The following is a 24016-nucleotide window of genomic DNA, read 5'->3' on the forward strand; positions in this document are numbered from 1 at the left end:
AAAAAAAAAATTTCCAGAGGATAAGCAGCACATTTTTATTATGATGCTATGAAAAGGGATTTTATTTGCCTAGAACTCCCTTTACAAACCCAGTGAGGCTATTATATTCTTTTAAAAAAGAAAACTATCTCAAGTTATTTAGTTTTATTTGTTGAAACCCAAATGTAAACCAACGGTGAAATAAAAATGAAGAGAAATGGCCAATAACTTAGAAGCAAGATGAAAGCAACAACAAAGCTTCTGTTTTAAATGCAGAGCATTTAATTCTTTACATCTCTAGATACTAATCTGATTCTCTGAAGAGTCACAAGTCCTACTTACAAAATGCAAGTGTTGCCATCTTACAATGTAGGCTCCTGATTCATATGGAAATCATAAAACGTGCAACCCAAATAGATTTATTTTTCTATGAACAGAAGTTATTTCAATAATGTTGTCTGGGGTGGGGGAGGTGCTTTATCAGATCACTTACACAGTAAGTTATGCTTTTTTAAAATGACATTGGAACAGAGATTTTCCTGATCAAAGTCTAGGCCAGCATTTATCAATCTTGGCAGTTTAGAGATGGCTGGACTCCAATTTCCAGAATTCTCCAGCCAGTTTGAAGTCCACCCATCTAAAAAGCTGCTAAGGTTGAGATATACTGTTCTATAGAATTGAAAATTAAAGGAGCCCATTATATTTCTTAATATTAAAGCAGTTTCACATTTTCCGTGAGTTAATCACGGGAGATTAAGATATTAAGAGGCCTCTGTGTATCAGGTGGCTAGAGAATAGAGTCCCTTGAGATTAGTATGAGGTACATTTCAACAAGATTTCTCAGGATTGCACTATAAATGACTGTAAAGAAAAATCCAAAGGGCCTACTGAAAGTACAATAGCTTAGAAACAAACTACTTGATCATGGATGGCTGATTAAGAGGTAGTCAGGTGCAGCCTCTCCAACCCAGATGGTCTCTTGAAGTTTAGACTCCAGTTCCCAGAACTGTCAGTAATGGCTACATTAGCTGAGTAATTATGGGAGGGAAAGGCCTTAGCTCTGGAGGACCCTCAAGCTGAGGAAGTCAGTTCAAGTGGCAGAATAGAAGAGGGAGGGTTATAGTGGCAGATTCTACTTCTACTATCTATCCAGTCTGGATGGAAACCAGTGTGCAAAGATGAGGAAGAGTGACTTATTTAGCTTTGCCATGAAAGTTCATCTGGAGATCCTGTTATTGGGAAACAAAGTGTTGAAAACAACAACACTTTGCCAGACTATGTGGGCCAAATTTGCTTTCAGCAACAAAAAATATCAAGGATTGTTTCTATTTAATTTATATAAACAAAACTAAACTAAGCTAAGCTAAACTAAGCTAAACCAAACCAAACCAAACCAAACCAAACCAAACTCTCCTGCTTCCAATGGAACATTTTGCTATAGCAAAACATTTTGCTGTAAGCAAAACATATAGCATTTGTATTATATTTTTCTGTAAGTTATCTGCATGTTGGGATTAATTAATTGTTACAGTTATTAGTACTACATGCTATGTTTCATGATCTCAGCAGAATTTAGTTGCTTCAAGAAGAGGAGAATGCAGAAATGCAAGTGATTCGTGGTGGGATTCTTGGTGTTCCTTTTTAATATTTCAAAACATATAAATGTTCAGAAAATCTGTGCGAGTTGAGAGAAACTGGGCTTCTGCTTAGCTTTCATGAATAAGCAGAGATGGGCATCTATTCTTAATGCAGACATGGGCATCTATTCTTAATTACAATGATTAAAATATGAATGTACATCATGATATAAAGTAGTGGGGTGGCCTAGAGGTGGAGCTCTCGCCTCACAATCAGGAGGATGTGAGTTCAATCCTGGGTAGAGGCAGATATTTCTTTCTCTGGGCACACTGAGAATATATCTGCTGGGGGAAAAAAACCTCTGCATTGGTGACAGGAAGGGCATCTGGCCAGTAAACACTCAGCTTGCTCAGGCTCCATCACGTAAGGGATTATGGAGTCGCTAAAAGAGGATGCTGATGATGTTCATATAACAGTGCCCACTCATTTAAAATAGTTTCTTTAATACTTGTAATGCTTCTGATACTCAGGGACTTGAAATGAATGGGACCAACTCTCTTTGAGAAAAGAGTGACATTCCAATCTATTATTTCATACATCTGTTTGCTTTCTAAGCCAAACATTCAAAAGGTACATTGTGGTTTCCGCCAATAAAAAAAAAAGAATCATTTCCTAATAAGACAGGGGTGTCCAAACTTGGGAACTTTAAGACTTGTGGACTTCAACTCCCAGAATTCTGGGAGTTGAAGTCCACAAGTCTTAAAGTTCCCAAGTTTGGACACCCCTGTAATAAGACAAAGGAGAGGGATTGAGGGAGGGAAGGATCATGGCAACTGGAAAATACATGGTGATTTACACTTCTGTGGATTACAGCCCAGATAGACTCTGAAAGATTAATTAGCAAATCTATTGACAGGCAGTGGCCATTTCAGAAGCTTTGCAAATGAAATAGATAGTAGGATGCTTGTAAAGAATAGATGTCTCTCTGCCTGTGGCGGATAAAGCTTGGAACAACAGCATGGACAAAAATCTATTTATAGTTAAGCCTTCTTTAAGGAAAAGCACTTAGCAATGAATTTAGCGGCTTGAAGGAAGATGGGCATGAGTGGAATAATGTGAAAGGATTATACACAATAAAGCAGTATTATCTCCTCTGGTTTTCCCTGTACATAAAAAATAAAAAGGGTTGCATTGCATTGGTAATTTATTCAATATGATTGGGAAATGGCACATGAAATAGATTAGAATTGGACAATGTTTTCTGATTTCTTTGTAATTTACCCACCAGATGTTTACATTGACAATTCTCACCAGCCGAGATGCTATGTTGGGTGGGAATGTTTTGTGCTGGATGTACTATAGATATATAGATATAGAAAATTTTGGAACTGGCCTAAAACGTATTTAAATGATTGAAATGCTTTGTCTAGGCTTGCCCAATAAAGAATGATTGTTAGCTTTCCAATCTGACAGACGATTTCCCTTTTCATTCAGTTAAGCATGAATCAAGTAAACACACAAAGAAGAATTACCAAGGGATCCACTTCGCTGTCATCTTCTTGAATATTTGGATGCTGATCTAAAAGTTATGTGTTTATGTGCATGTGGAAAAGAAATTTAGAGAAACGTCTAGAATAGTGGCCCACAACCTTTTGGGCACCAAGGACCGGTTCCGTGGAGAAGAGTTTTTCTGTGGACCGGGGGGGGGGGGGGGGGAGTGGGCTGGAGGTAGTTTCGCATGCTGCCTGCATCCTGTGGGTGGTCCTTCACTTGTTTGTGTGATCTGGTTTCTGTCATGCTGCGGCCTGGTGCCAGCCCACCGACCGGTGGTTGGAGATCCCTGATCTAGAAGCCTGCTAAAATATGAACAGCTCAAAAGACTGAAACAAGATTATATATGTATTGAAGTGATATGTAAGCAAGGAAAATCAGATGCCCAGATAAAAGACCACAGTAAGCAGTAGTGGAATGTCTTTTGGTGATCTTTGAGAAATTATGGAAGACAGTCATGATGCCAGAGGATTGTAGAAAGGCCCAATGCTGTTGCTATCTTTAAAAAAAGGCTTTAAAAAAGGGTTGTAACTACAGAATGTCTGCTCGATGCAGATATTTGCCTTAATTTTGGAACAGAAGACCAAGCAGTAAATCATTGACCATTCAAAAAACTCTGCAATTCTTGGAAGGAGCTAGAGTGGGTTTATCAACAAAAAAACCATGCTGATCTTCCTTTTTTGGGGGGTGGGGTGGGGTAGGGTGGAAAGAGTGAGTGACCAGTATAGTTGCATGTGGATGCACCATGTCTTGACTTCACCAAAGTAGAGAAAAATGGCAAAAGGGGATTATGCTATCATTATTCAGCTGATTTATTATATCCAATAAGTATTGTTGGGAGATAAACAATACTTCATTGCACAAATGTTGTTTCCAATTTAAAGATCTTAATTTTGAACCAAAATGAAACAGGAATTCCTGATGTATGGTTGATTTACTAGCTCCCAATTTCATCAATCTTGTATTATCTGATTTTGGACAATATTTATACAGGTAGTCCTCAACTTCCAACAGTTCATTTAGTGATTGTTCAAAGTTACAGTGGTATTGAAAACAGTGACCTAACACTTATGACCATTGCAGCATCCCCATGGTCATATGATTTACATTTGGATGCTTGACAACTGGTTCATATTTATATTTATTTAACCAATTCCAATGTCACCTTTTGTGTCCTTCTGATAAGCCAGATTCACTTAAGCACAGTGTTATTAAGTTAACAATTACAGTGATTCACTTAACAAACGTGGCAAGAAAAGTCATAAAATTGGGCAGAACTCACTTAAATTTCTCACTTAGCAACATAAACTTTGGGCTCAACTGAGGTCGTAAGTTGAGGACTACCTGTGATTTGTTTCCTGTGCTTTGAGAAATATTTCTGATCAAAGTTCTCCACCTGCTGGACGTTGCTTGTAATTAACATGCTATCTTTAAGAAAGTACTATAAGGATAGTTGCTGAAAGTGAAGTAAAGTGCCCTCTAGCTGTGTTGTACCAGAACTCCATATTTACTAGTTAATCATAGTTTAGGTATGATTCTTTTTAAATCAGATTTTATGGTTTGAAATTTGGCATAAATGAGATAAGTAGATAATCGGAGATTAAAATGAAAACAAGCCTTTTCTCCTTGAGCTACCAAATTGAAGTTCAAAAAAGTATAGGAATAGGACATGTTGGTTTGATTTTCATCATTATCATTCATATCACTGAAATAGAAGACACATAATTCTTTCTGGGTTGGTAATATATTACCCTTTAAATTGTATTGGAATATCATTTTCAAGTAAATGCAAGACCTAGTTTCTCTATACATTATTCATGATGAAAACAAAAACTTGAAATTACAGGGATATTTGAAAGTCATAAATCCTGTAAGAATTTTAAAAATAGATAAGGTTGCAAAGGAGGATGGTGAAACTAGAGAAGCCTTAAACTATGGTAATAAATGATTATAGTGGTTGGGAAATTTGTTGAAAGTGTGTGTTAAGACTGCATTCGTGCCTGACAAGTAAACATATGAAAAGAGAAAAATTAAGAAGAGTGCAAAATCATGCAAAGGTTAGTTTGTTAAGTATACCTGGAAAGATGTTGGCAACATCAGAAAAATCTGAGCAATAAAATGCCCAAAATTTAGAAAGTGCAGTGAAACTCTGTTTTGGGCTGTGAATATACAGGTCAGATTTTTGCTTTTTGACAAGTCAGCGAGGAAGGTATGAATGTATGAAAAAATGTGCTATCTGTTAATTTACAAAAAAAGAGAAAAGTATATGATTCCAGAGTGGTATGTATGAATGTGGTACTGACGTTTTCTTGCTAAATGGAATAAAAACTAATATATGATGGAAGAGAAGCATCCACAACATAAATAGAATGTTCACCAGTTAATAATAACATTGAGATCTGCGATGTTCCTTTGGTCGTTTAATGATTTTACAGATAAATGTATAAGCAGTACTTGTGGTATACAGATGAAGCCAATATGGTTGGCTGAGAACATAAAATATTTGCAGCAAATATTATAGAGACTCTTTGTTGCAATAAAAAGAATGCATCTGAAAATGAATGTATCAAAAAGAAACACATTCAAGTTATAAATGGAAAAAATATTAGAGCAAGTAGAGTGGCAGGGGATTTTACTAGTTCCCTTATAGTTGATTTATTAAGAGAGCACAACTAGAGGAGTGTATCTTTGCTTCTGTGACTTTTAATACTATTAACTAGGGTATGAAGAAAGAATAAATAAGTTGAAAGGAATGGAATGAGGAGAAAGTCAGGATTGGATGGAGTTCATGTGATACACACAAATTAAAAAATATGAGACTTTAAAAATGAAAGGCAATATATGAACTAGCATATGGACCCAGTAAAATTTATTTACCAAGACAGAAAGTTATGGAGAGGTATAGCTAATAGTGTTGGTGTAAACTAGATTTAGTTAAATTTATTTTAATTGAAGAGTTTCTCAATTTCTTTTACTAACTCTTAATTATTTCCTGCACTTTGCATAACACCCCAAAAGGGAATAGTATAATTCATATATTTTATGCCTATATGTGTAAGAAAAAAACTTTTTAATTTGTATCCTTGAACCAGTTTGCATGCATATTCAAGCTAATCTGAATTATTAAGTTTGTAACATTGTGCTTGCTGTTGAGTGCAACAATAATAAAAAAGAACAAAGCAGATTTGGTTTAACATTCGTTCTATTAAACCAAAACAGCAGGTAGGCATATTAAAATTCTCAGTTGTATAATGGAGTCTGTGGTGGGTTAATTCATTTACTAAGCAACCTATACTTTGAAGTAAATCTTTCATAAATATATGTATCTCAAGAGTATCTCAAAAGAAATATGACAAATTGCTGAACACTGATCTTTGATCTAACACAGTATTATCTACTCTTAACATAGTTTTTTTTTAAATATATTAGAGTTTCCCCACCCAATACTTTTGAAGTTGGGTATGATAGATAATGAACTCAAGATAATCTCATTTTGTACTGAAACACAATATATAATTTCATGAGCATTATGGGAAGTTTCTGTATATGGGAACACTGAATGCATGCTAAAACTTCATCTGTATTAAAAAAAAAAACAGATCTTTAGGAGCACCTGTTTCAAAAAAACCTTTATGCTTTGTATGCAGCATCTTACATATTCCAAGATTCTATTTCACTGATGGCTAACCTTTTTATAAAGGCATGCCAAAATTTGGCGAGCACATCCAGACTCACGTTGGAATGCGCCACACCCACCAGCGCATGCATGCACTCCCCATGTGCGGGGGAGGGGGAGTTTTTGCCCTCCCCATACTCTGGAGGCTTTCCTGAAACCTGGGTAGGGCGAAAACGGCCAAAAATCAGCTGGCCGGCACGTCTGTGTGCGCCGAAGCTGAGGGCTGGTGTGCCGGCAAATATGGCATGTGTACTATAGGTTCACCATCACGGTTCTAATTGATGCAATTATCATTGTAGTTCTATATTGAATCCCATGAAACCCTTGCATTATAGATAGTACTTTCACACTTGTCTTACCTTTTTGTGTTTGTAATAATACAGGGAACCATCATGCTTTAATACAAACCACCTCTTTCTCCAGCCCTTCAGGATTCCAGAGTGGGTCCGTTTGTGAAGGTATCCTCGACATGTTGGACGAGGGATGTTGGGGCAACAACTTATATCAGAACCCACCAATAAGTTCAAGATATCAGGACCTGGCAAATTTGAGCAAATTAAAAAAAACATATTCTTTAATTGCACATAAGTAATCAAAACAAACTTATTGAATTCTATTCCTATAAAAGCTACAATTTCTTTCAAAAATCTTATATTTATAAAAAAATGGCGACCATCAACCCTACTGATACTGATTTATTATGTACAACAAGACACTATTCATTGAAAATGTATCAACAACTACACAATATGAAACAAATAAACTCAGCTAGTGATATGGGCAGCATTTTCTATAATAAGGCTGTTTTCTATAATGAAACTGTTACTAGAAAATGTCATTTCTCTCTGTTCTTGCCATTGCTGCATTATTTATATTAATGTTTCCTATAGATTCAACCTAAATACAGTGTCTAAAAATGGAAATTATGATAGGGTGATACCCCTCCTCCTTTTGATTTATGCTATCTGCTATATTCTCTAAGTGCCTTATTTGACTTGGTATCTCTAATCAATTTATTTAGAAGGTCAGAAAAGAGAAAAATGGAATGTATTGGCATGAATGTGAATGGCATGTTTAGTTAAAGACTGGCTTCAGTTAGGAAAAGATGCTTGGTTGGTAATGGAGCTAATAACGATTGTTGCAAACAGAAATATTTGCTTTTATGGGAAATTATTTATAAGGGACATTATTTTGCTGGGCTTATCCAACAGCATCTGACAGAAAGTCAAAATGAAAAAAATATTTTAATAGAGGGTCAAACACTTAAAGGGATCCTTAACAAAATGAGTTGCTATGACTAAAGTACTCTGCTTCAAATATTGAAGACACTTCATCTCTATAGGGATGTTTTGAGGGGGTTTTCATGTCATCTCCTAGACAGTTCCTGCACTGTGCCAGTATTCTTAGTAGAAGAGTTATCTATACAAGTACAGGTGTGTGCTGACAACCTTGGAAAACTCTTCAAACTAATCATGCTGAGCCTTCCAGAAGATTCAAATGTTGGGTGTGTAAGCAAGTTGTGCCAGTGCTTCACACATTTTACAAACCTACCTCCCCCAAATATCGGAATAGATGTTTTTTATGCAAAATATTTTTAAAATGACACTTTTTTGAACAATGTACAAGTTTGAATATTTCTAAGACCTCCTCTAAGCATCTCTAAATAGACTTTGAGTGCCTTTGACTGTCATGTGGAAATTATTCTTTGAAACACCACCCTGCCATGCCTGCAGTGCTGTACATATGTGTATGGGTTTTGACTAAAATAGCATTGTGCTGTCAAAATTCACACACAGATCTTCCAATCAAATGGGCTTTTGTCATCCCAATAAGAGGAACAGGAACCTGAAGTCATTCTTGACAGAATCTCAGAGTTCTTATTTAAAATGATTTCTGAATAGCAGTACCCAAGAATAGCTTGACTTCTAAATATATATCCTAAAAGAAATTCCATATTAATATGAATGTTACTGTGCTTCTGCTGATGGAAAAGTGCTTGTATCACTTGCATTCGGGGAATAAGAGCAGAGAATTCTCAAACTTCCTCATAATAATTAGAAAAGGAATTCTAGTTTTTCTAAAGAAGAGTGTGAATTCCATCTCCACAATTAAAAAATTTGATATATACTAAAATAAGTTTGTCAGTAACTTGAGAAATAACTTGTTTTTGTTAAACATTTTTATCTCTGTCAAAACTGTGTTTACTGAGTAATTAAAGTTCCTTGGGTATGATTAGCCCTCACCCAAGAATAGTTTGAATTTTAAATATATATCTCCTAAAAGAAATTTCATATTAATATGAATGTTATTGTGCTTTTACTGGTGGCAAAGAACCCTTTTTTCTTACTATCAGAAAAAAGTGTCTTTGTTGGCTGAAGAACTAAGAGTTAATGCATTAATTCAGCCAATAATGAATTTTCCTCCAGAGAAAATACAGACATAAATGCAATCCTTTTCTTTCCATCCAGCATTTCTTCTTACCTCCACAGGTGCTAGTTTTGCACCAAGAAGAAATCATAGTAGTTTACTCTGGCTAGGGAGAAAAGGATTGCCATGGAAAAAAAGAGATTGGATTTCTTCTTTGCTCTAATAGTGTAAAACTAGTACCAGCGGAGCTAAGAAGAAATCGTACTAGTTTATGCTGGCTGGAGAGGAAAGGATTGCAGTGGAAGCAAAAGAGATCAAATTTCTTCTTTGCTCTAACATCGCATTTGCTCTAGTCTTGGGCCGTAGAGCAAAGAAGAAATCTGAACTTTTTTGTTTCCATGGCAATCCTTTCCTCCCCAGCCAGGGTAAACCACTATGATATTTTCTTAGCACCGCCAGCATAAAACTAGCGCTGGTGGAGCTAAGAAGAAATTGTAGTAGTTTATGCTGTCTGGAGATGAAAAGATTGTAATGGGAGCAAAAGAGATTAGATTTTTCTTCTTCTTGATTATGCCACGTGGCCCATCAAGGGAACGGCCTCTCTGTGTTGACTTCCTGAGCTTGTCACAATGTAAGTAAGCAAATGGTGACAGGGAAGTGAGGGTAGGGAGAAGGCCCACAGAGCTTTGGGAAAACCAAGGAGCAGGAGGCAGAGCGTGGGATATCCTAGAGGGCGGCATGGGATATGAAGGAACAGGAGGTCTCCTAGGAGTGCCTGCACTAGGCCTCCCTCAGTTTCTCCTATCCCTGAGTCACCCCATGTTCTACCTAATGACCCATGCATTCATTTAACAAATGCATTAGGGAAAGCAGGGACAAGGAGATAATTAGGCCCAGGGTACCTGCGAGACCACCTACTGCCACCAGTAGCCTCCCACCGTCCAGTACGATCCCACAGAGTTGGCCGTTGGCCAGACAGTGTCGGCTGGTGACCCCCAGGGGGAGAGCCTTCTCTGTGGGAGCGCCTTCCCTCTAGAATGAGCTGCCCCCGGAGCTTCACATAATCCCTGACCTCCGGTCCTTCCGACGCGCCCTAAAAAGTTGGCTTTTCCAGCAAGCCGGCCTGGCCTGTTAATTTTAACTCATTTTAAATGTATTGTCTTTTAAATTCGGTTTGTTTTTTTGGATATGGATTTAATTTTTTAAAAACTTTTGGGATATGTGTTTTTTAATGTTGTACACCGCCCTGAGTCCTTTTGGAGAAGGGCGGAATATAAATCCAAACAAACAAACAAACAAACAATTAGTTATGTTCTTTTTTAAATGTAGTCCTCGACTTCCAACATGAATGGGCAAGCTCCATTACTGTCATAAGTTGAGGGCTGCCTGCATTGAATAGCACTGAATTAACAATCCAACTGAACTGAGAATTCAGATAGGTTAAAAGTAATCTATATGGTCCTGAACACATCTTGTGTTTCTATGGATAATATATATTTCTGTTATGGATAACATCTCAGTCCAGTGAGATTGGTCTGCCCCACTTGTGCCAGCAGAAAGGGCATGTTGCAGAACTCGTCAAAGAATTTCGGCTAGTGGGATCTACTATGGCTTCTGTCCTTTGGAAATCATGCCCTGCAAAGTTAGATCTTATACAAGATCTCCAGACCTTGTATAAGGGCATGTAGACCTGGCTCTGCCATTTTGCTTGGGGCCCCTAATGGGAATGCACCACTTTGGAAGCTATCAGATTAAGAGAAGACTGCATCTCTCCTCAAGTACTGCATGTTCTTCTGCTTACCATCTTTTATTCTAATGATTATTATTGTTATTTATTGCTTATCATTCATTGTTTATCATTTATCAGTTTTTTATGTTTGTAAGACATCCAGAGATGCCTGTAGATGTGATAGGCAGCCCACAAATCTAATAAATAAATAAAATACGATATTATCACATCTCTCCTAGCTAGAAGAAAGCTGCAGTTATCCAATTGCTTGTGTCATTAATTAAATTTTCAATTGAATAGATCAACCTAGTTTATCTATGGACAGTTCTTATTTTCATGTTACCCTAAAATGGTGAGAACTTTGCAAATAAACTCCTAAGCACTATTTAAAACATTCTGTTGTAATAATTTGACTGGCTATTTCTGGTTTTAGACTAAGAACTAATAGCAGAATACAGAATAACAGATTTGGAAGAGACCTTGGAGGTCTTGTAGTCTAACTCCCTCCCCAAGCAGGAAACTCTACCATTTTAGACAAATGACTGTCCAATTTCTTCTTAAAAACCTCTAGTGATGGAGCACCCACATCTTCTGAAGGCAAGCTGTTCCACCAATGGATTGTTCTCACTGTCAGAAAATTTCTCCTTAATTCTATGTTGGAACTTTCCTTGCCAGATTTCCATTCATTACTTATCTTAGTATACTGCTCCATGTTGTGAGAAAGAAGCATGTGTAACTAAAGAAAGCATATTTTGGCAAGCAAAGAACTGATCCACAAATAAGGAATTTCTAGAAAGTACATCAATAGAAAATGTGGATAAGACAAAAATCTTAGTGAAGTGGCGAACAAAAATGACCCAATGGGACCTTATCCACTATTGTAAGGAAGATAGGTTGAAGGTAGTGAATTTAAAGACTCATGAATAGCCTTTAGGAGGCTTGTAGAGTGCTCCTGGGGGCTGGCACCCCACAAAACGAGCAAAAAATTGCCCATTTGTCACTCGTTTATGTCCTCCCCAGCCCCCAGAAGCACTCTGGAAGCTTCCTAAAGTCTATGCACAGCTATTTTTGCAAAGGGGCGGGGTTTCGGGAGGCCAAAAATGCTGCATTCCGTGTATAAGATGCACCCAGATTTTTACCCTCTTTTTTGAGGGAAAAAGTGCATATTATACTCCAAAATATATGCTAGTCATATTGCACATAACCTAGGGACTTAATATTTACTGTACTTATATGTTGCGGAAAAGATGTTTGCTTAATATTTAATATTGATGCTGATATTTGTGGTCGAGTTAGACACTCCTCAATTTTTTTCTCTATTTTTGCAAAGTGTGCAATTTTTTTCATTGTTGACAAGATAATGCCCCCAATTTGAGTAAGCACAGTCAGAGCTAAACCAGAGACTTTTTGTATTGATTGTGATTCCTTCAACTGGGTGTGTTAAAAATCCTGATAGTTGAGTATCACAGCCAGAAAAATCAACCCATCATTTTACTTTTTATTTCAACTTTATGCTATCAAAACAGTGTGCATTAGAATATGTCTTAAACTTTAAAAAAAATTCCCAGGATTGAGGGTCCCCTTGAAATATCAGATCAAAGTTTTAATGTTGGTAATACAAGGTTTTTTTTTTTTAAAAAAAAAGTTGTATGAAACTTTGTAACTCTGTGCTGCAGCTATTATTTCTGGTTAATTTGCATAAAATGGGAATGAAATTCAGCAGGTTCTGACAGATTCTGGATAACAAGTAGAGGAAATTTTGAGTAGTTTGGAGAACCGGCAAATACCACCTCCGGCTGGCCCCAGCAGTGGGGAGGAAATGGGGATTTTGCAGTATCCTTCCACACCCACCCAGCCGCACTCATAGAAATGGTAGTAAAAAAAAATTACATTTCATCACTGGCATAAACCCAAGGTCTTTTATTATTGTGGGTGTCCACACCATTTACAAATCACCCGCTAAAAGTTCATATTTTTGAGCAGACTCACCTTTTTTTGCTAGGTTTGCTGCCTCTGAATGAGGCATGCTGGTGACATCTGTGCCATTGACAGCTATCACAATGTCGCCAATCAGCAGGCCCGCTTCTTCTGCTGTACTATCTGCCACAGAATGGGGGAAAAAATGCTGCGCATTTAGCAACATTTGGATAATATTGTATCAACACAAAGGAGGCAACCTCATTCCTATTACATCCGCCATTGCAATCCACTTCTGAAGAAGTTGGAAAAGTCATTCCTAGGATTTTCCCCTGCTTTGCATTAGGCTAGGGGTGTCCAAACTTGGGAACTTTAAGACTTGTGGACTTCAACTCCCAGAATTCTGGGAGTTGAAGTCCACAAGTCTTAAAGTTCCCAAGTTTGGACACCCCTGCATTAGGCGATCCAAGTTGAACTTGTCTAGTATTGGGGGTCATGCAAACTGCTGTCTGTTTTTCTCTGCTTGAGGCTGATTAAAATGAAATGGGGGAAGGGGGGTTGATATTCTCTCCCCCTCTTTTATTAGGTCAGACTCACAATCTAACCTGAACGGAATTCACTTGATTTTTACGTGCATGAGGTCATTACACAATGACATCATGGATTGTCGGAAAAAGCTAGAATACGAACAATGAACCTTGGGCTTCATAGTACAATCTTGGTTTCATATTATGACATTAAAAAAAAAAAAGAATTATTGCAGAGGCAATTATAGGAGAAAAAGAGCAATAGAGAAGGGATTATGTTTTCCTAGGGGTACTTCTTGAATTTCCCTAATATTACTAGGTTATTTCTCTTCACCGTACTTCAACCTTCAACCCATGGCAAAGTGCAAAACAAAGCAGAGATCCCTTTGAATCTCACATCTCTTAAAAGACAATGTGGCAGGTTGCTTGGTTAGGAAATGCTCTCATTGCCCAGAAATACCAGGTGAACTGAATTAACAAAAAAGCATTGGGTGATTCTGCTTCTTGTTGTTGTTACCAAATAAAAAATGTTGAGAATGGGAAGGTGAAGCTCTGACTGCAGGTTTTTATGATTTCCCTTAATGGAAGGAGCTGGACAGCTCATTGGAGAACAAATATATCATATTTTTTGGATTATAAAATGCACCTGACTATAAGATACACCTAAATTTAGAAGAGGAAAACAAAAAACAAAAGGTTTTTGGCCGCTGCGCACTTCATTTTTGGCTCTTTTTCAGTTTTTTTCTACCCATTTTTTAGGCTTTTTTGGCCTGTTTGGGGTTTTTTTTCAGCCCATTTGTTTTGAAGAATGGGTCAAAAAAAGCCTTGAAAACAGGCCAAAAAAAAAAGCCTTGAAAATGGTCCAAGAAAAGCTGAAAAAACGGGCTGAAAAAAGCTTGATAAATGGGCTGAAAAAAAGCCTGAAAAAGGGGTGTGCAGAGCCCCAAAAATGCCCGGAGGGTGTGTGCGGCTTCAGCAATATTTGGTCTATAAGATGCACAGACAGCCCCTTTTGGGAGACTAAAAAGTGCATCTTATAGTACGAAAAATATGGTAGTTAATCAACGTACAACCATTTGTTGAATGACTGTTACAATGACACTGAAAAAAGTGACTTATGACCCTTTTTCACACAATCGTAGTTTGATCACATGACCACACAATGGTCATGTGATCAAAATGGCAGCTGGCAGGTATTTATGATGGTTGCAGTTTCCCAGGGACATGATCACCTTTTGCGACCTTCTGACCAGCTGTCAATGAGGAAGCCAGATTCACTTAATAACCATGACTTAATAACTTAACAACTGCAGTGATTCACTTAACAATATTGGCAAGAAAGGTCATAAAAATGGGGCAAAAGTCACTTAAGAATTGTCTTGCTTAGCAATGAAAATTTTGGGCTCAATTTGGGCTTAATTATGGTCATATGTTGAGGACTACCTGTAGTTGTAGGATAACAAGATTGCATTTCTGAGACCAGATGAACCTGATGGTTCTGTGGAAGTGCTCAAATATTTCTTAAGGAGCTCAAGGCAGCATATATAGCTTTCCCTTCTGCAAGAATTTCCTATAAGAAGTTGGACTAACACTGCAGTACAATTGTTGTCCCTACAGTAACAGTGCTATTAGATAAACTGGTCTAAGAGCGATGGACGCAAAATCAGCAAGTGAGCTTCAGTGACTGAGAATGCAATTGAATCTGGGTTTCCCTAGCCTTAATCTAACACCTTAACCACTTTGCATTCCCACAGAGCTAAACAACTTTTTGAAGAATTGAGGGCTTGAAAATAATTGTTATGGATAGCACTGGCTGGTAGGATTTCAAAGCATATAATAATATGTCTGATCCAGAAGTGCTAAAGTATCCTCTGGATTATTATCAGTAGCTTAAATATGCATGTACATTATGTCTATGGTACAGATGGATGTAGCCTGCTTTTATGTAAAGACATGCTAGGGACAGAAGGAAATATAGAAAATATGTTCAATTCAGGTCTATCGATTCACTATGATTTGAATTATTGTTCAGTGTTTCTCAGAATAATGTTTTCCTCTGAATCGCTTGGCAACATACAATTGCATGTCATAATGTATTCTGAAGTATTTTCTTCCAGAAAACACAAATACAGATGTCCTTAATTAATATAAGTAATCTAAATGTTCTTGTACCCCATGCCGTAGAAAGTGCATCTGAACAGTGTAAAGCTCTTTTCTGAAGGAGTGGAAGGAAAAATCAGAAGGTAGCAGAGAAATGACAGGCACAGGAGTTCTGGGAGCTTCTGCTCTTTTCATAGAAGCTCATCAAATAATATATCTTGCATTATGTCAGATTATGGCTCATCAAATAATATATCTTGCATTTGACTGATACATCCATACATTTGACATTACATTTCCAAAGCCATTTCAATATTTTTGAAGGGGTTTTTTTGGGGGGTAACTTTTATTATTATCACCATCTCCATTAACTGCAGTTTGGAGAAAAGAAGCCATTTTGATGGAACTGGCTCATGGTTTATTCATTCCTGCCATTTAGAAAGTTTTAAAAATGCCAGAAAGGAATTTCAAAGAAAGTATGTTATACTTCTGAACTTCTCTGGGTTCTACTTGTGAATGTCTTTTGAAACTGCTTCTCAACCCATAAAACTCTTATAAGCCACAGAAAAGTCTTCACGCAACAGATTTCAGGTGCATCTGTGGGTAATGAAAGGTAAATAAATACCAATAGTGCAGTCAGGAACTGGATCTCAACCAGTTTCCATCAAAGATACAGTATCCTACAGAATTGTAGGTGTAATGCTAAAACAAGAAAAAGATACCTGGTTTACAACTTATTCAGAACCAGCTTGAAACATCTGGAAAGTAATAAATTGCTTATCTATGCTGTAAAGTAGGGTGTCAAACTTGCGTTGTTATGTCGTCACATGACATATCACGGCTTCTCCCCCTTTACTAAAATGGGAGTAGGTGTGGCCAGTGTGTGATGTATCTGGGTGGGCCTCAAGTTTGGCACCCCTGCTGTAAAACATGAGTCTCCACCATGGTCTCTTTTCTTCATTTACAGCAATTACAAATATCTATTAGCAACAAATAAAACTGCATTTAAGTGAATTTCTAGAAGCAATGATTTCTGCAAGGGTAATGTCCACACTTCATATAAATGCAAACTAGTGTAACTAGTGGCCTGAAATCAGGGATGGTGGACAAGCTATTCAAGCTCTGCTTTCTGTTAAGCCTGAAATGGATGTTTTTAAATTCATGTGGGGAAGGAAAAGAGAAGAAAGAACAGGTGATTCTGAACGACATACTCCCATATCAAATATTTTCTAAAGAGATACATGTCAGGATGGCAGGTATTCCACTAATCATTTGTTCTGTCAAACTGAATTATCACAAGAAGAGGTCAGGTGTTAAAAAATGATCTTATTCAAAAAAAGAGACAGGCAAAACTACAAGCAATCCACTTTTTCCCTAACTGCCAAGGCACACTGACCTTTTTTGTCATTATCATCATCTTTTTTTTAGCAGAGTATAAAGCAGAGCAGAGGGAAAGTAATTGCTTCAGGCAACAGCTGACCCTTTTAGTTTGATTAAATGAAAGTCAGAATCAAGGAAGATTCTTCATCCATAAGTGAATGGCAAAAGAAAACTTCTCCCATAAGGACTTTTTTTAAAATTATTTTTATAACAATGGCAGGTCTATTTGCAAGAGTAGCAGCAGGATTTTCTTCCATATTATAGAAATCCAATAGAATTCTATTTTTTTTAAAAAAAATGCTTCATTGTAATCACAATACAAAGAAATCAGAATTGTTGAAAAACCTGCTATCTCTTTGCTGGCTATTTTAAACACCATACCATTTAAAACTCCTTTGAATCTTTTCCCGAAGGAAGTGAACTTTGAGGATGATCGTGTCACTTACTGGAATCCACTTTGGTCACCAAGATGGGCTTTGAGAACTGGATTTGGAATCCCCAAGGATAGTCACCCGTTCCTTTAGGAATCCTCACAGTTCGCTCCCGAACTAAACAGAACAAAGAAAACAAAAGTGAAATAAAATGCCCACATTCATATTTTTATTGGGCATAAAGACTTTTAGCTATACAATTTGGGACGAACGGCCTTTTCATCGTATGGGAGTTGGAATGGATTTCATGAGGAAAAAAAAATTGCAGACCACAGGAACCAGGAGCACTACTCAGGTGACCCCGAGGACACAGATAAACCTCCAAGTGCTTCAATGACTCCCTAAAAGGATGCAAATGACCAGCTGTCTGCAAGGAGTGTAAATCCTTCCATTCCCAAGCTTCTTGGATGAGAAGCGAAATGTCTTCAAAGAAAAACACGAAAGTCCAGTTGCCTCCTGTAAAAAGCACCTTTGGGACATTCTTATGAAACATACAGTATACCCAATAGGTTCCAGAATGGTAACTGTGATTTCGTTGAAATACTTAACTTTGTAAGGTACATTTAGGTACATTGTTCAAGTAAATGATTGGTTATACATACGGACTCCACAACGATGTTTGGAATCATTAGAACAATTGTCAAGAATCCCTGACCTCTACTTGTTTTTTTATTGCATTTCATGTAAAAAAGTGGAGTTTGACTGTGCAGTCCTCGCAACCATATGGATTTCTTTTATTCTTTTCTACCTCTCATAGATTCTCTTCATATCACATCTCTGAATGTACTTTTATATCCCTCCTGAGACACTGAGATTTCATCTATCTATCTATCTATCTATCTATCTATCTATCTATCTATCTATCTATCTATCATCTATCTATCTATCTATCTATCTATCTATCTATCTATCTATCTATCTATTATCTGTCTATCATCTATCTATCTATCTATCTATCTATCTATCTATCTATCTATGTATCTATCTATGTATCTATCTATCTATCTATCTATCTATCTATCTATCATCTATCTATCCATATCTATCTATCATCTATTTATCATCTATCAATCTATCTATCTATCATTTATCTATCTATCATCTATCTATCTATCTATCTATCTATCTATCTATCTATCTATCTATCTATCTATCTATCATCTATCTATCTATCATCTATCATCTATCTATCATCTATCTATCTATCTATCTATCTATCTATCTATCTATCTATCTATCTATCATCTATATAATCTATCTATCATCTATCTATCTATCATCTATCTATCTATCTATCTATCTATCTATCATCTATCTATCTATCTATCTATCTATCTATCTATCTATCTATCTATCTATCTATCATCTATCTATCTATCATCTATCTATCTATCTATCTATCTATCTATCTATCTATCTATCTATCATCTATCTATCTATCATCTATCTATCTATCATCTACCTACCTACCAATCTACATATCTACCTAGCTACCAACTGTTTTTTTATAAGCAATGATAGTATCTTGCAATTGATAATGACAAAAAATGTCTAACTTGCCTTCTCTGAAGGCATTATCATATCACACCTGTTAGATACTTATACCAACTACAGTGGGTTCCACCAAGGTCCTCTGTTCTGACGGGAACAGAGGTTTAATCCTATTGGTTGAAGGGTTTGACCTATAAAAGGGCTGCTATCAGACTCAACCTTCGCTGTATCGCTCCTACTTGTTGTACTTAATAAGAGCTGTTGTTACCGTTAAGCCTGTGTGTGACTATCCATTACCCAATCTAACACAGGCGATGAGGATGGGATTGGAAGGCAACTAGGTGAACCGAAAAGAGTGCAGTGATCCAGCAAGTACATCCAGCCTGGAGCTCAGTGCGGTTTCGAGTAGCCGTTTTTGAGCGGCAAACTCAAAACGCCCTCAGAACACAAAATGGCCATGCACGCCCCCTGACTCCATATGACCCAGTCACCGAGCACTGGGACTCGTACATGCTACGATTTGCCTGCTTCCTCGAGGCAAACGACCTCATGGGCCTTTCTGAAGACTGGAAGAAGAACATGTTCCTCGGGTACTGTGGCCGGGAAGTGTTTGAGATGGCAAAAGACCTCTCCGAGCTGACACCACTCCAATCAGTTGCCTGGTCCATGCTCCAGCAGATGCTTAGGACTCATTACGTGTCCAAGCCATCCAAGCACATTCGCCGGTATGAATTCAATATCAGGAATCAGAAAGAGAGCGAGTCGATTAACGAGTATATTGCTGCTCTCCGTAAGGCCGCAGCGTACTGTGAATTCAGAGACTTAGATGAGCTGATTCTGGACCGCATAATATGTGGCTTATGGGACATTAATTTACAGAGGAGGTTGCTCGCAAAATCAAACTTCACTCTGCAGATTGCCTTGAACAAAGCCAGGGCATCAGAATCAGCCGTCAAATTGACTGAAACTCTGCAGCGCCAAAGCACGCCCCAAGAATGAGGTCACAGTCCTCATTGAGGACTCTCCATGTGAGATGGAGATCGACACTGGGTCATCACTGACGATCATACCATGGTCTACCCTGAAACGGGCTATCCCTAGCCTCAAGAAGCAGCACCTTCGCACCCCTGACATCCGCCTACGTGATTACCAGGGAAACCGGATCCCCACCAGGAGCGAAGGCACCTTCCAGCTGAACTTCAAACATTTCAGTGGGAAACTCCCAGTGACAGTGGTCAGCAGCAACCTGCAGAGCCTCCTAGGGCTAGATTGGTTCCAAGCCCTGGGCCTAGAGTTGACCAGTATCAACGCCTTGAAAGATGGCGCTGAAGCCATCTTTAAGGAGTTCAAGGACGTCTTCGGCACTGGTCTCGGCAAGTATGTGGGACCCCAGCATAGCCCCAATAAGGATAAAACCCAGGAGAGTGCCTTTTGCTCTCCGCCCCAAAATTGACAGGGAAATTGACAAGCTTGTAGGCCAGGGAATCCTAGAGACGGTCGATCATGTATGCTGGGAGACCCCTATAGTGACACCTGTCAAATCTGACAGGTCAGTCCGCATCTGCGCAGACTACAAATGCACAATTAATAAAGCGCTACAACAAAGCGCCTACCCTGTACCCATTGTACAGCACCTCCTCCATTCATTAGGCCCCAGAAAAGTTTTCTGCTAAATTGGACATGGCGTAGGCATACCAACAATTGCCTGTAGATGGCGCTACAGCAGAGGCCCAAACCATTGTGACACACAGGGGAGCATTCAAATGTCACTGCCTGCAATTCGGCATTAGTATCGCCCCTGGCCTGTTCCAAAGCGTCATGGAACGGCTTTTGCAGGGGATTCCAGGAGTTGTCCCCTATTTCGACGACATCTTGGTATCGGCTGCAAATGAGGTGCAACTTTTAAAACAAGTACGAGCAGTTTCGGTTAGAATTAGAGACAAAGGCCTCCGTCTCAAAAAGGAAAAATGCCAAATTAACGTGCCAAGAGTTGAATTCCTAGGGTACATGATCGACAGCTCTGGGATTCACCCGACCACATAAAAATCAAAGAAATTCAGGATGCCCCCACACCTCGCAATCAAACCAAGCTGCAGGCGTTCCTCGGGCTCCCTAATTTCTACAGCATCTTTCTTAAACAGAAAGCCACCATTGCTGAGCCCCTACATCGTCTCCTGGCCAAGAACGCAAAGTGGTCCTGGGGAAAAGCCGAGGCTGCCACATTTGCCACAGTAAAATGACTCCTGTCGGCGGATTCTTTCCTCGTCCAGTACAGCCAGATCCTGCCATTGATGCTGACCTGCGATGCTTCACTGTTCGGCGTCAGCGCCCTGGTGTCCTTATCATCTTACATGACCAGATGAACTATTTTCCTGGCTGCCTACTCCTACTGCTTTATCCATCGACCTGGCTCCACTTTGGGGCATGCTGATGGTCTCAGCCGCTCAGCCATTGGTGCTGACCTGCAATGCTTCACTGTTCGGCGTCAGCGCCATCCTCAGCCACCGTATGCCCAATGGAACTGAAGTCCCTATTGCATTTTACTCCAGGACCCTTTCCACCGCAGAGTGGAACTACAGCCAGTTGGACTGTGGGCTTTGTCTGCTGTGGCAGGAGTAAAAAGGTTCCATGAGTACCTTTATGGATGGGACTTCGAACTGATTACAGACCACAAGCTGTTGTCCTTATACCCCAGTGTCCTTATCACCTTACATGACCAGATGAACTATTTTCCTGGCTGCCTACTCCTACCACTTTATCCATCGACCTGGCTCCACTTTGGGGCATACTGATGGTCTCAGCCACTGCCCGCTGCCTGAACTTCTTGCTGACCCTACCCCCGAGATGCCAGTCCTCCTCATTGACTGCCTGGAGACTGGGCCTGTCTCGTCCACTGACGTTGCCCATCACTCCGTGAAGAACTCCACCATCAAGCAAATTTTGAACTGGGTGTGGAGGGTATGGCCCAAAGTGCCTGTTGGAGCTGATTTTAAAATGTACTTTGCTAAATGCGATGAGTTATCGGTGGTAAATGACTGTCTTCTGTGGGGGGACTGGGTTGTTGTTCCACCCAAACTGCGCATTGCAGTTTTAGAGGCTTTACATGTAGGGCATCCAGGAATAGTCAGGATGAAGTCTTTGCTTAGGAGTTATGGGTGGCCTAACATGGACAGGGAGATCGAAGAATGGGTGGCTACCTGCACACTGTGCCAGGTGTCCAGACCATGTCCCCCAGAGGCGCCCACTAAGGAGTGGGAGCGACCTCAAGCACTGTGGTCTAGGGTGCACATTGACTTTGCTGGCCCAGTTCATGACCAGACATTCTTAGTAGTTGTGGACACTTACTCGAAGTGGTTAGAGGTAGTCCTGATGACCTCCACAATGGCAGAAGCATTCATCAAGGTGCTACAGAGACTTTTCTCCATGTACAGCCTGCCCGACACCTTGGTCTCTGACAACGGGCCCCAATTCATGGCATTTGAGACCTTCCTAGCAGCACAGAGAATCAGGAATGGTGAGATCTGCAAAAGAGGCCCTCTCTAGGATGGGCCTGGGAGATTGGCAAACACGGGTTGACCATTACTTACTAATTCAGCACATCACGCCCAGTGCCACTACTGGGAGAAGCCCCTCCGAGCTTCTCATGGGTTGCCAGCTAAGGTCCCACTTAGACCAGCTACACCTCAATTATTCTGCCTCATCGCCCACAGACTCCAAAAGCAAGATTCGGACATTTAGCATAGGGGATTCGGTATATGCCCACAACTATGCCGGGGGAACTCTGGATTCCTGCCACATTGGTAGGCATCACTGGCCCTCACTCTTACCGCCTAGAACTCGAAGACGGTAGGAATTGAGAAGGCATATTGACCAACTCCATGGCCACCTCTCCAACTCCAATCTTAGACAACCAGAGGTAACTCCTGCACGAGTTAGCCAAAGCCCTACCCAAACAGAGCAAACGCTCACTCCTTCCACAGTCAGCTCAAGCCTGAGGATACCAGGAAACTTATCTGGTTTTGTTGCAGGCTCGCAGCGAGTGCCGAGCGAACTGGCTCCAGAAGCTCCAGTCGCGGCCTGTGAAAGGTTCCAGGAGCTTCCACCAAGCGGAGCAAATAGGTCTGTCTGACCTGTCCAAGGAAACCCCTCCTACTGAACTGTGATCAGGCAGAGCTACCCAAAAGCCTGCCTACCTGTGTGACTACGTTACCAGTAGGATTGTTTCATCTAAGAGAGGAGGGGTGTTAGATACTTATGCCAATTACAGTGGGTTCTACCACCAGAACAGAGGTTTAATCCTATTGGTCGAAGGGTCTGACAGCTCCCTATAAAAGGGCTGCTGTCAGACTCAACCTTCGCTGTATTTCTCTTACTTGTTGTACTTAATAAGAGCTTTTGTTACTGTTAAGCCTGTGTGTGCCTATCCATTACCCAATCTAACAACACCCTTTTATACTTACCAGTGACTGGCCTTTTGCTAAGACATTTGAGATTATTATCTGCATTAGTATCATCCCCTTGGAACATCCATGAAGCTGAGTGGAACATTTCTGTGTAGAAGCCCCGTTCTTCAATTTCCCTGTGTGGTCCCAGATCCAAGGGACAACCACGTTCTGAATTCACTGGAAAGAGGCAAGAATTGGGAAAAGGCAGATTTGGAAAGATCAGATGTTTTTGTTGGTGTCATCAAGAAAGTGACAAAGTTATTAAAAGCAAAAAAGATGAAGAGAAATTAGTATCTACTAATTAAAAAATGCTTAAAAACAAAAAGCTTCACCTCTATTTATGTCTTGGTCATGATTTTTCTGCTCATTATTATAAATAAATTGAGTATTTGAATGGCTTGTTCTTTCCATTTCTATAAAGTTACATCTTAGTTTTGTTTATTTATTTATATTATTTATTTACAGGTCTTATATGGACAGGACTATCTCATACAACGACTCTAGGTGGCTCACAACAAACCCTAAAACATGGTTAAAAAGAAAGGTACTGTTCCCCTAGGCACCAAACCAAACACTGGTGCAACTCAGCCTTCATCCTGTTCTTATACCATCTTCTTTTATTACTTTGTAAGCTATGTTAAATATTTTATTACCTGTATAAAACATTTAACGGATTAACATCTCCAAATCGCTCCAAATTCGATTGCAGAAACTATGACTTCAGCAATGCCTGGAATGCACTACCTGACTGTTGTTACATCCTCAAACCCCCATAACTTTAACCTTAAACTGTCTACCGTGGACCTCTCCCTTTCCTAAGAGGTCTGTAAGGGGGTTTGCATAAG

General features: G+C 39.3%; 1 protein-coding gene across 1 annotated transcript in view; it reads right to left on the bottom strand.

Annotated features, from left to right (window-relative positions):
* The window catches only part of LOC309386597 (uncharacterized protein), a 44697-nt gene that overhangs the window by 12728 nt on the left and 7953 nt on the right, over positions 1–24016 (bottom strand). The window contains exons 3-6 of the mRNA XM_081942167.1: positions 23187–23348; positions 17251–17352; positions 12870–12980; positions 7144–7322 (exon numbers count right to left, since the gene is read on the bottom strand). Coding sequence (XP_081798293.1) covers positions 7144–7322; positions 12870–12980; positions 17251–17352; positions 23187–23348 — 554 coding nt within the window. The remainder of the gene's footprint in view (positions 1–7143; positions 7323–12869; positions 12981–17250; positions 17353–23186; positions 23349–24016) is intronic.

The sequence above is a fragment of the Natrix helvetica genome (genome assembly GCF_964273705.1).
Source record: "Natrix helvetica genome assembly, chromosome: 2".
Classification (NCBI taxonomy): Eukaryota; Metazoa; Chordata; class Lepidosauria; order Squamata; family Natricidae; genus Natrix; species Natrix helvetica.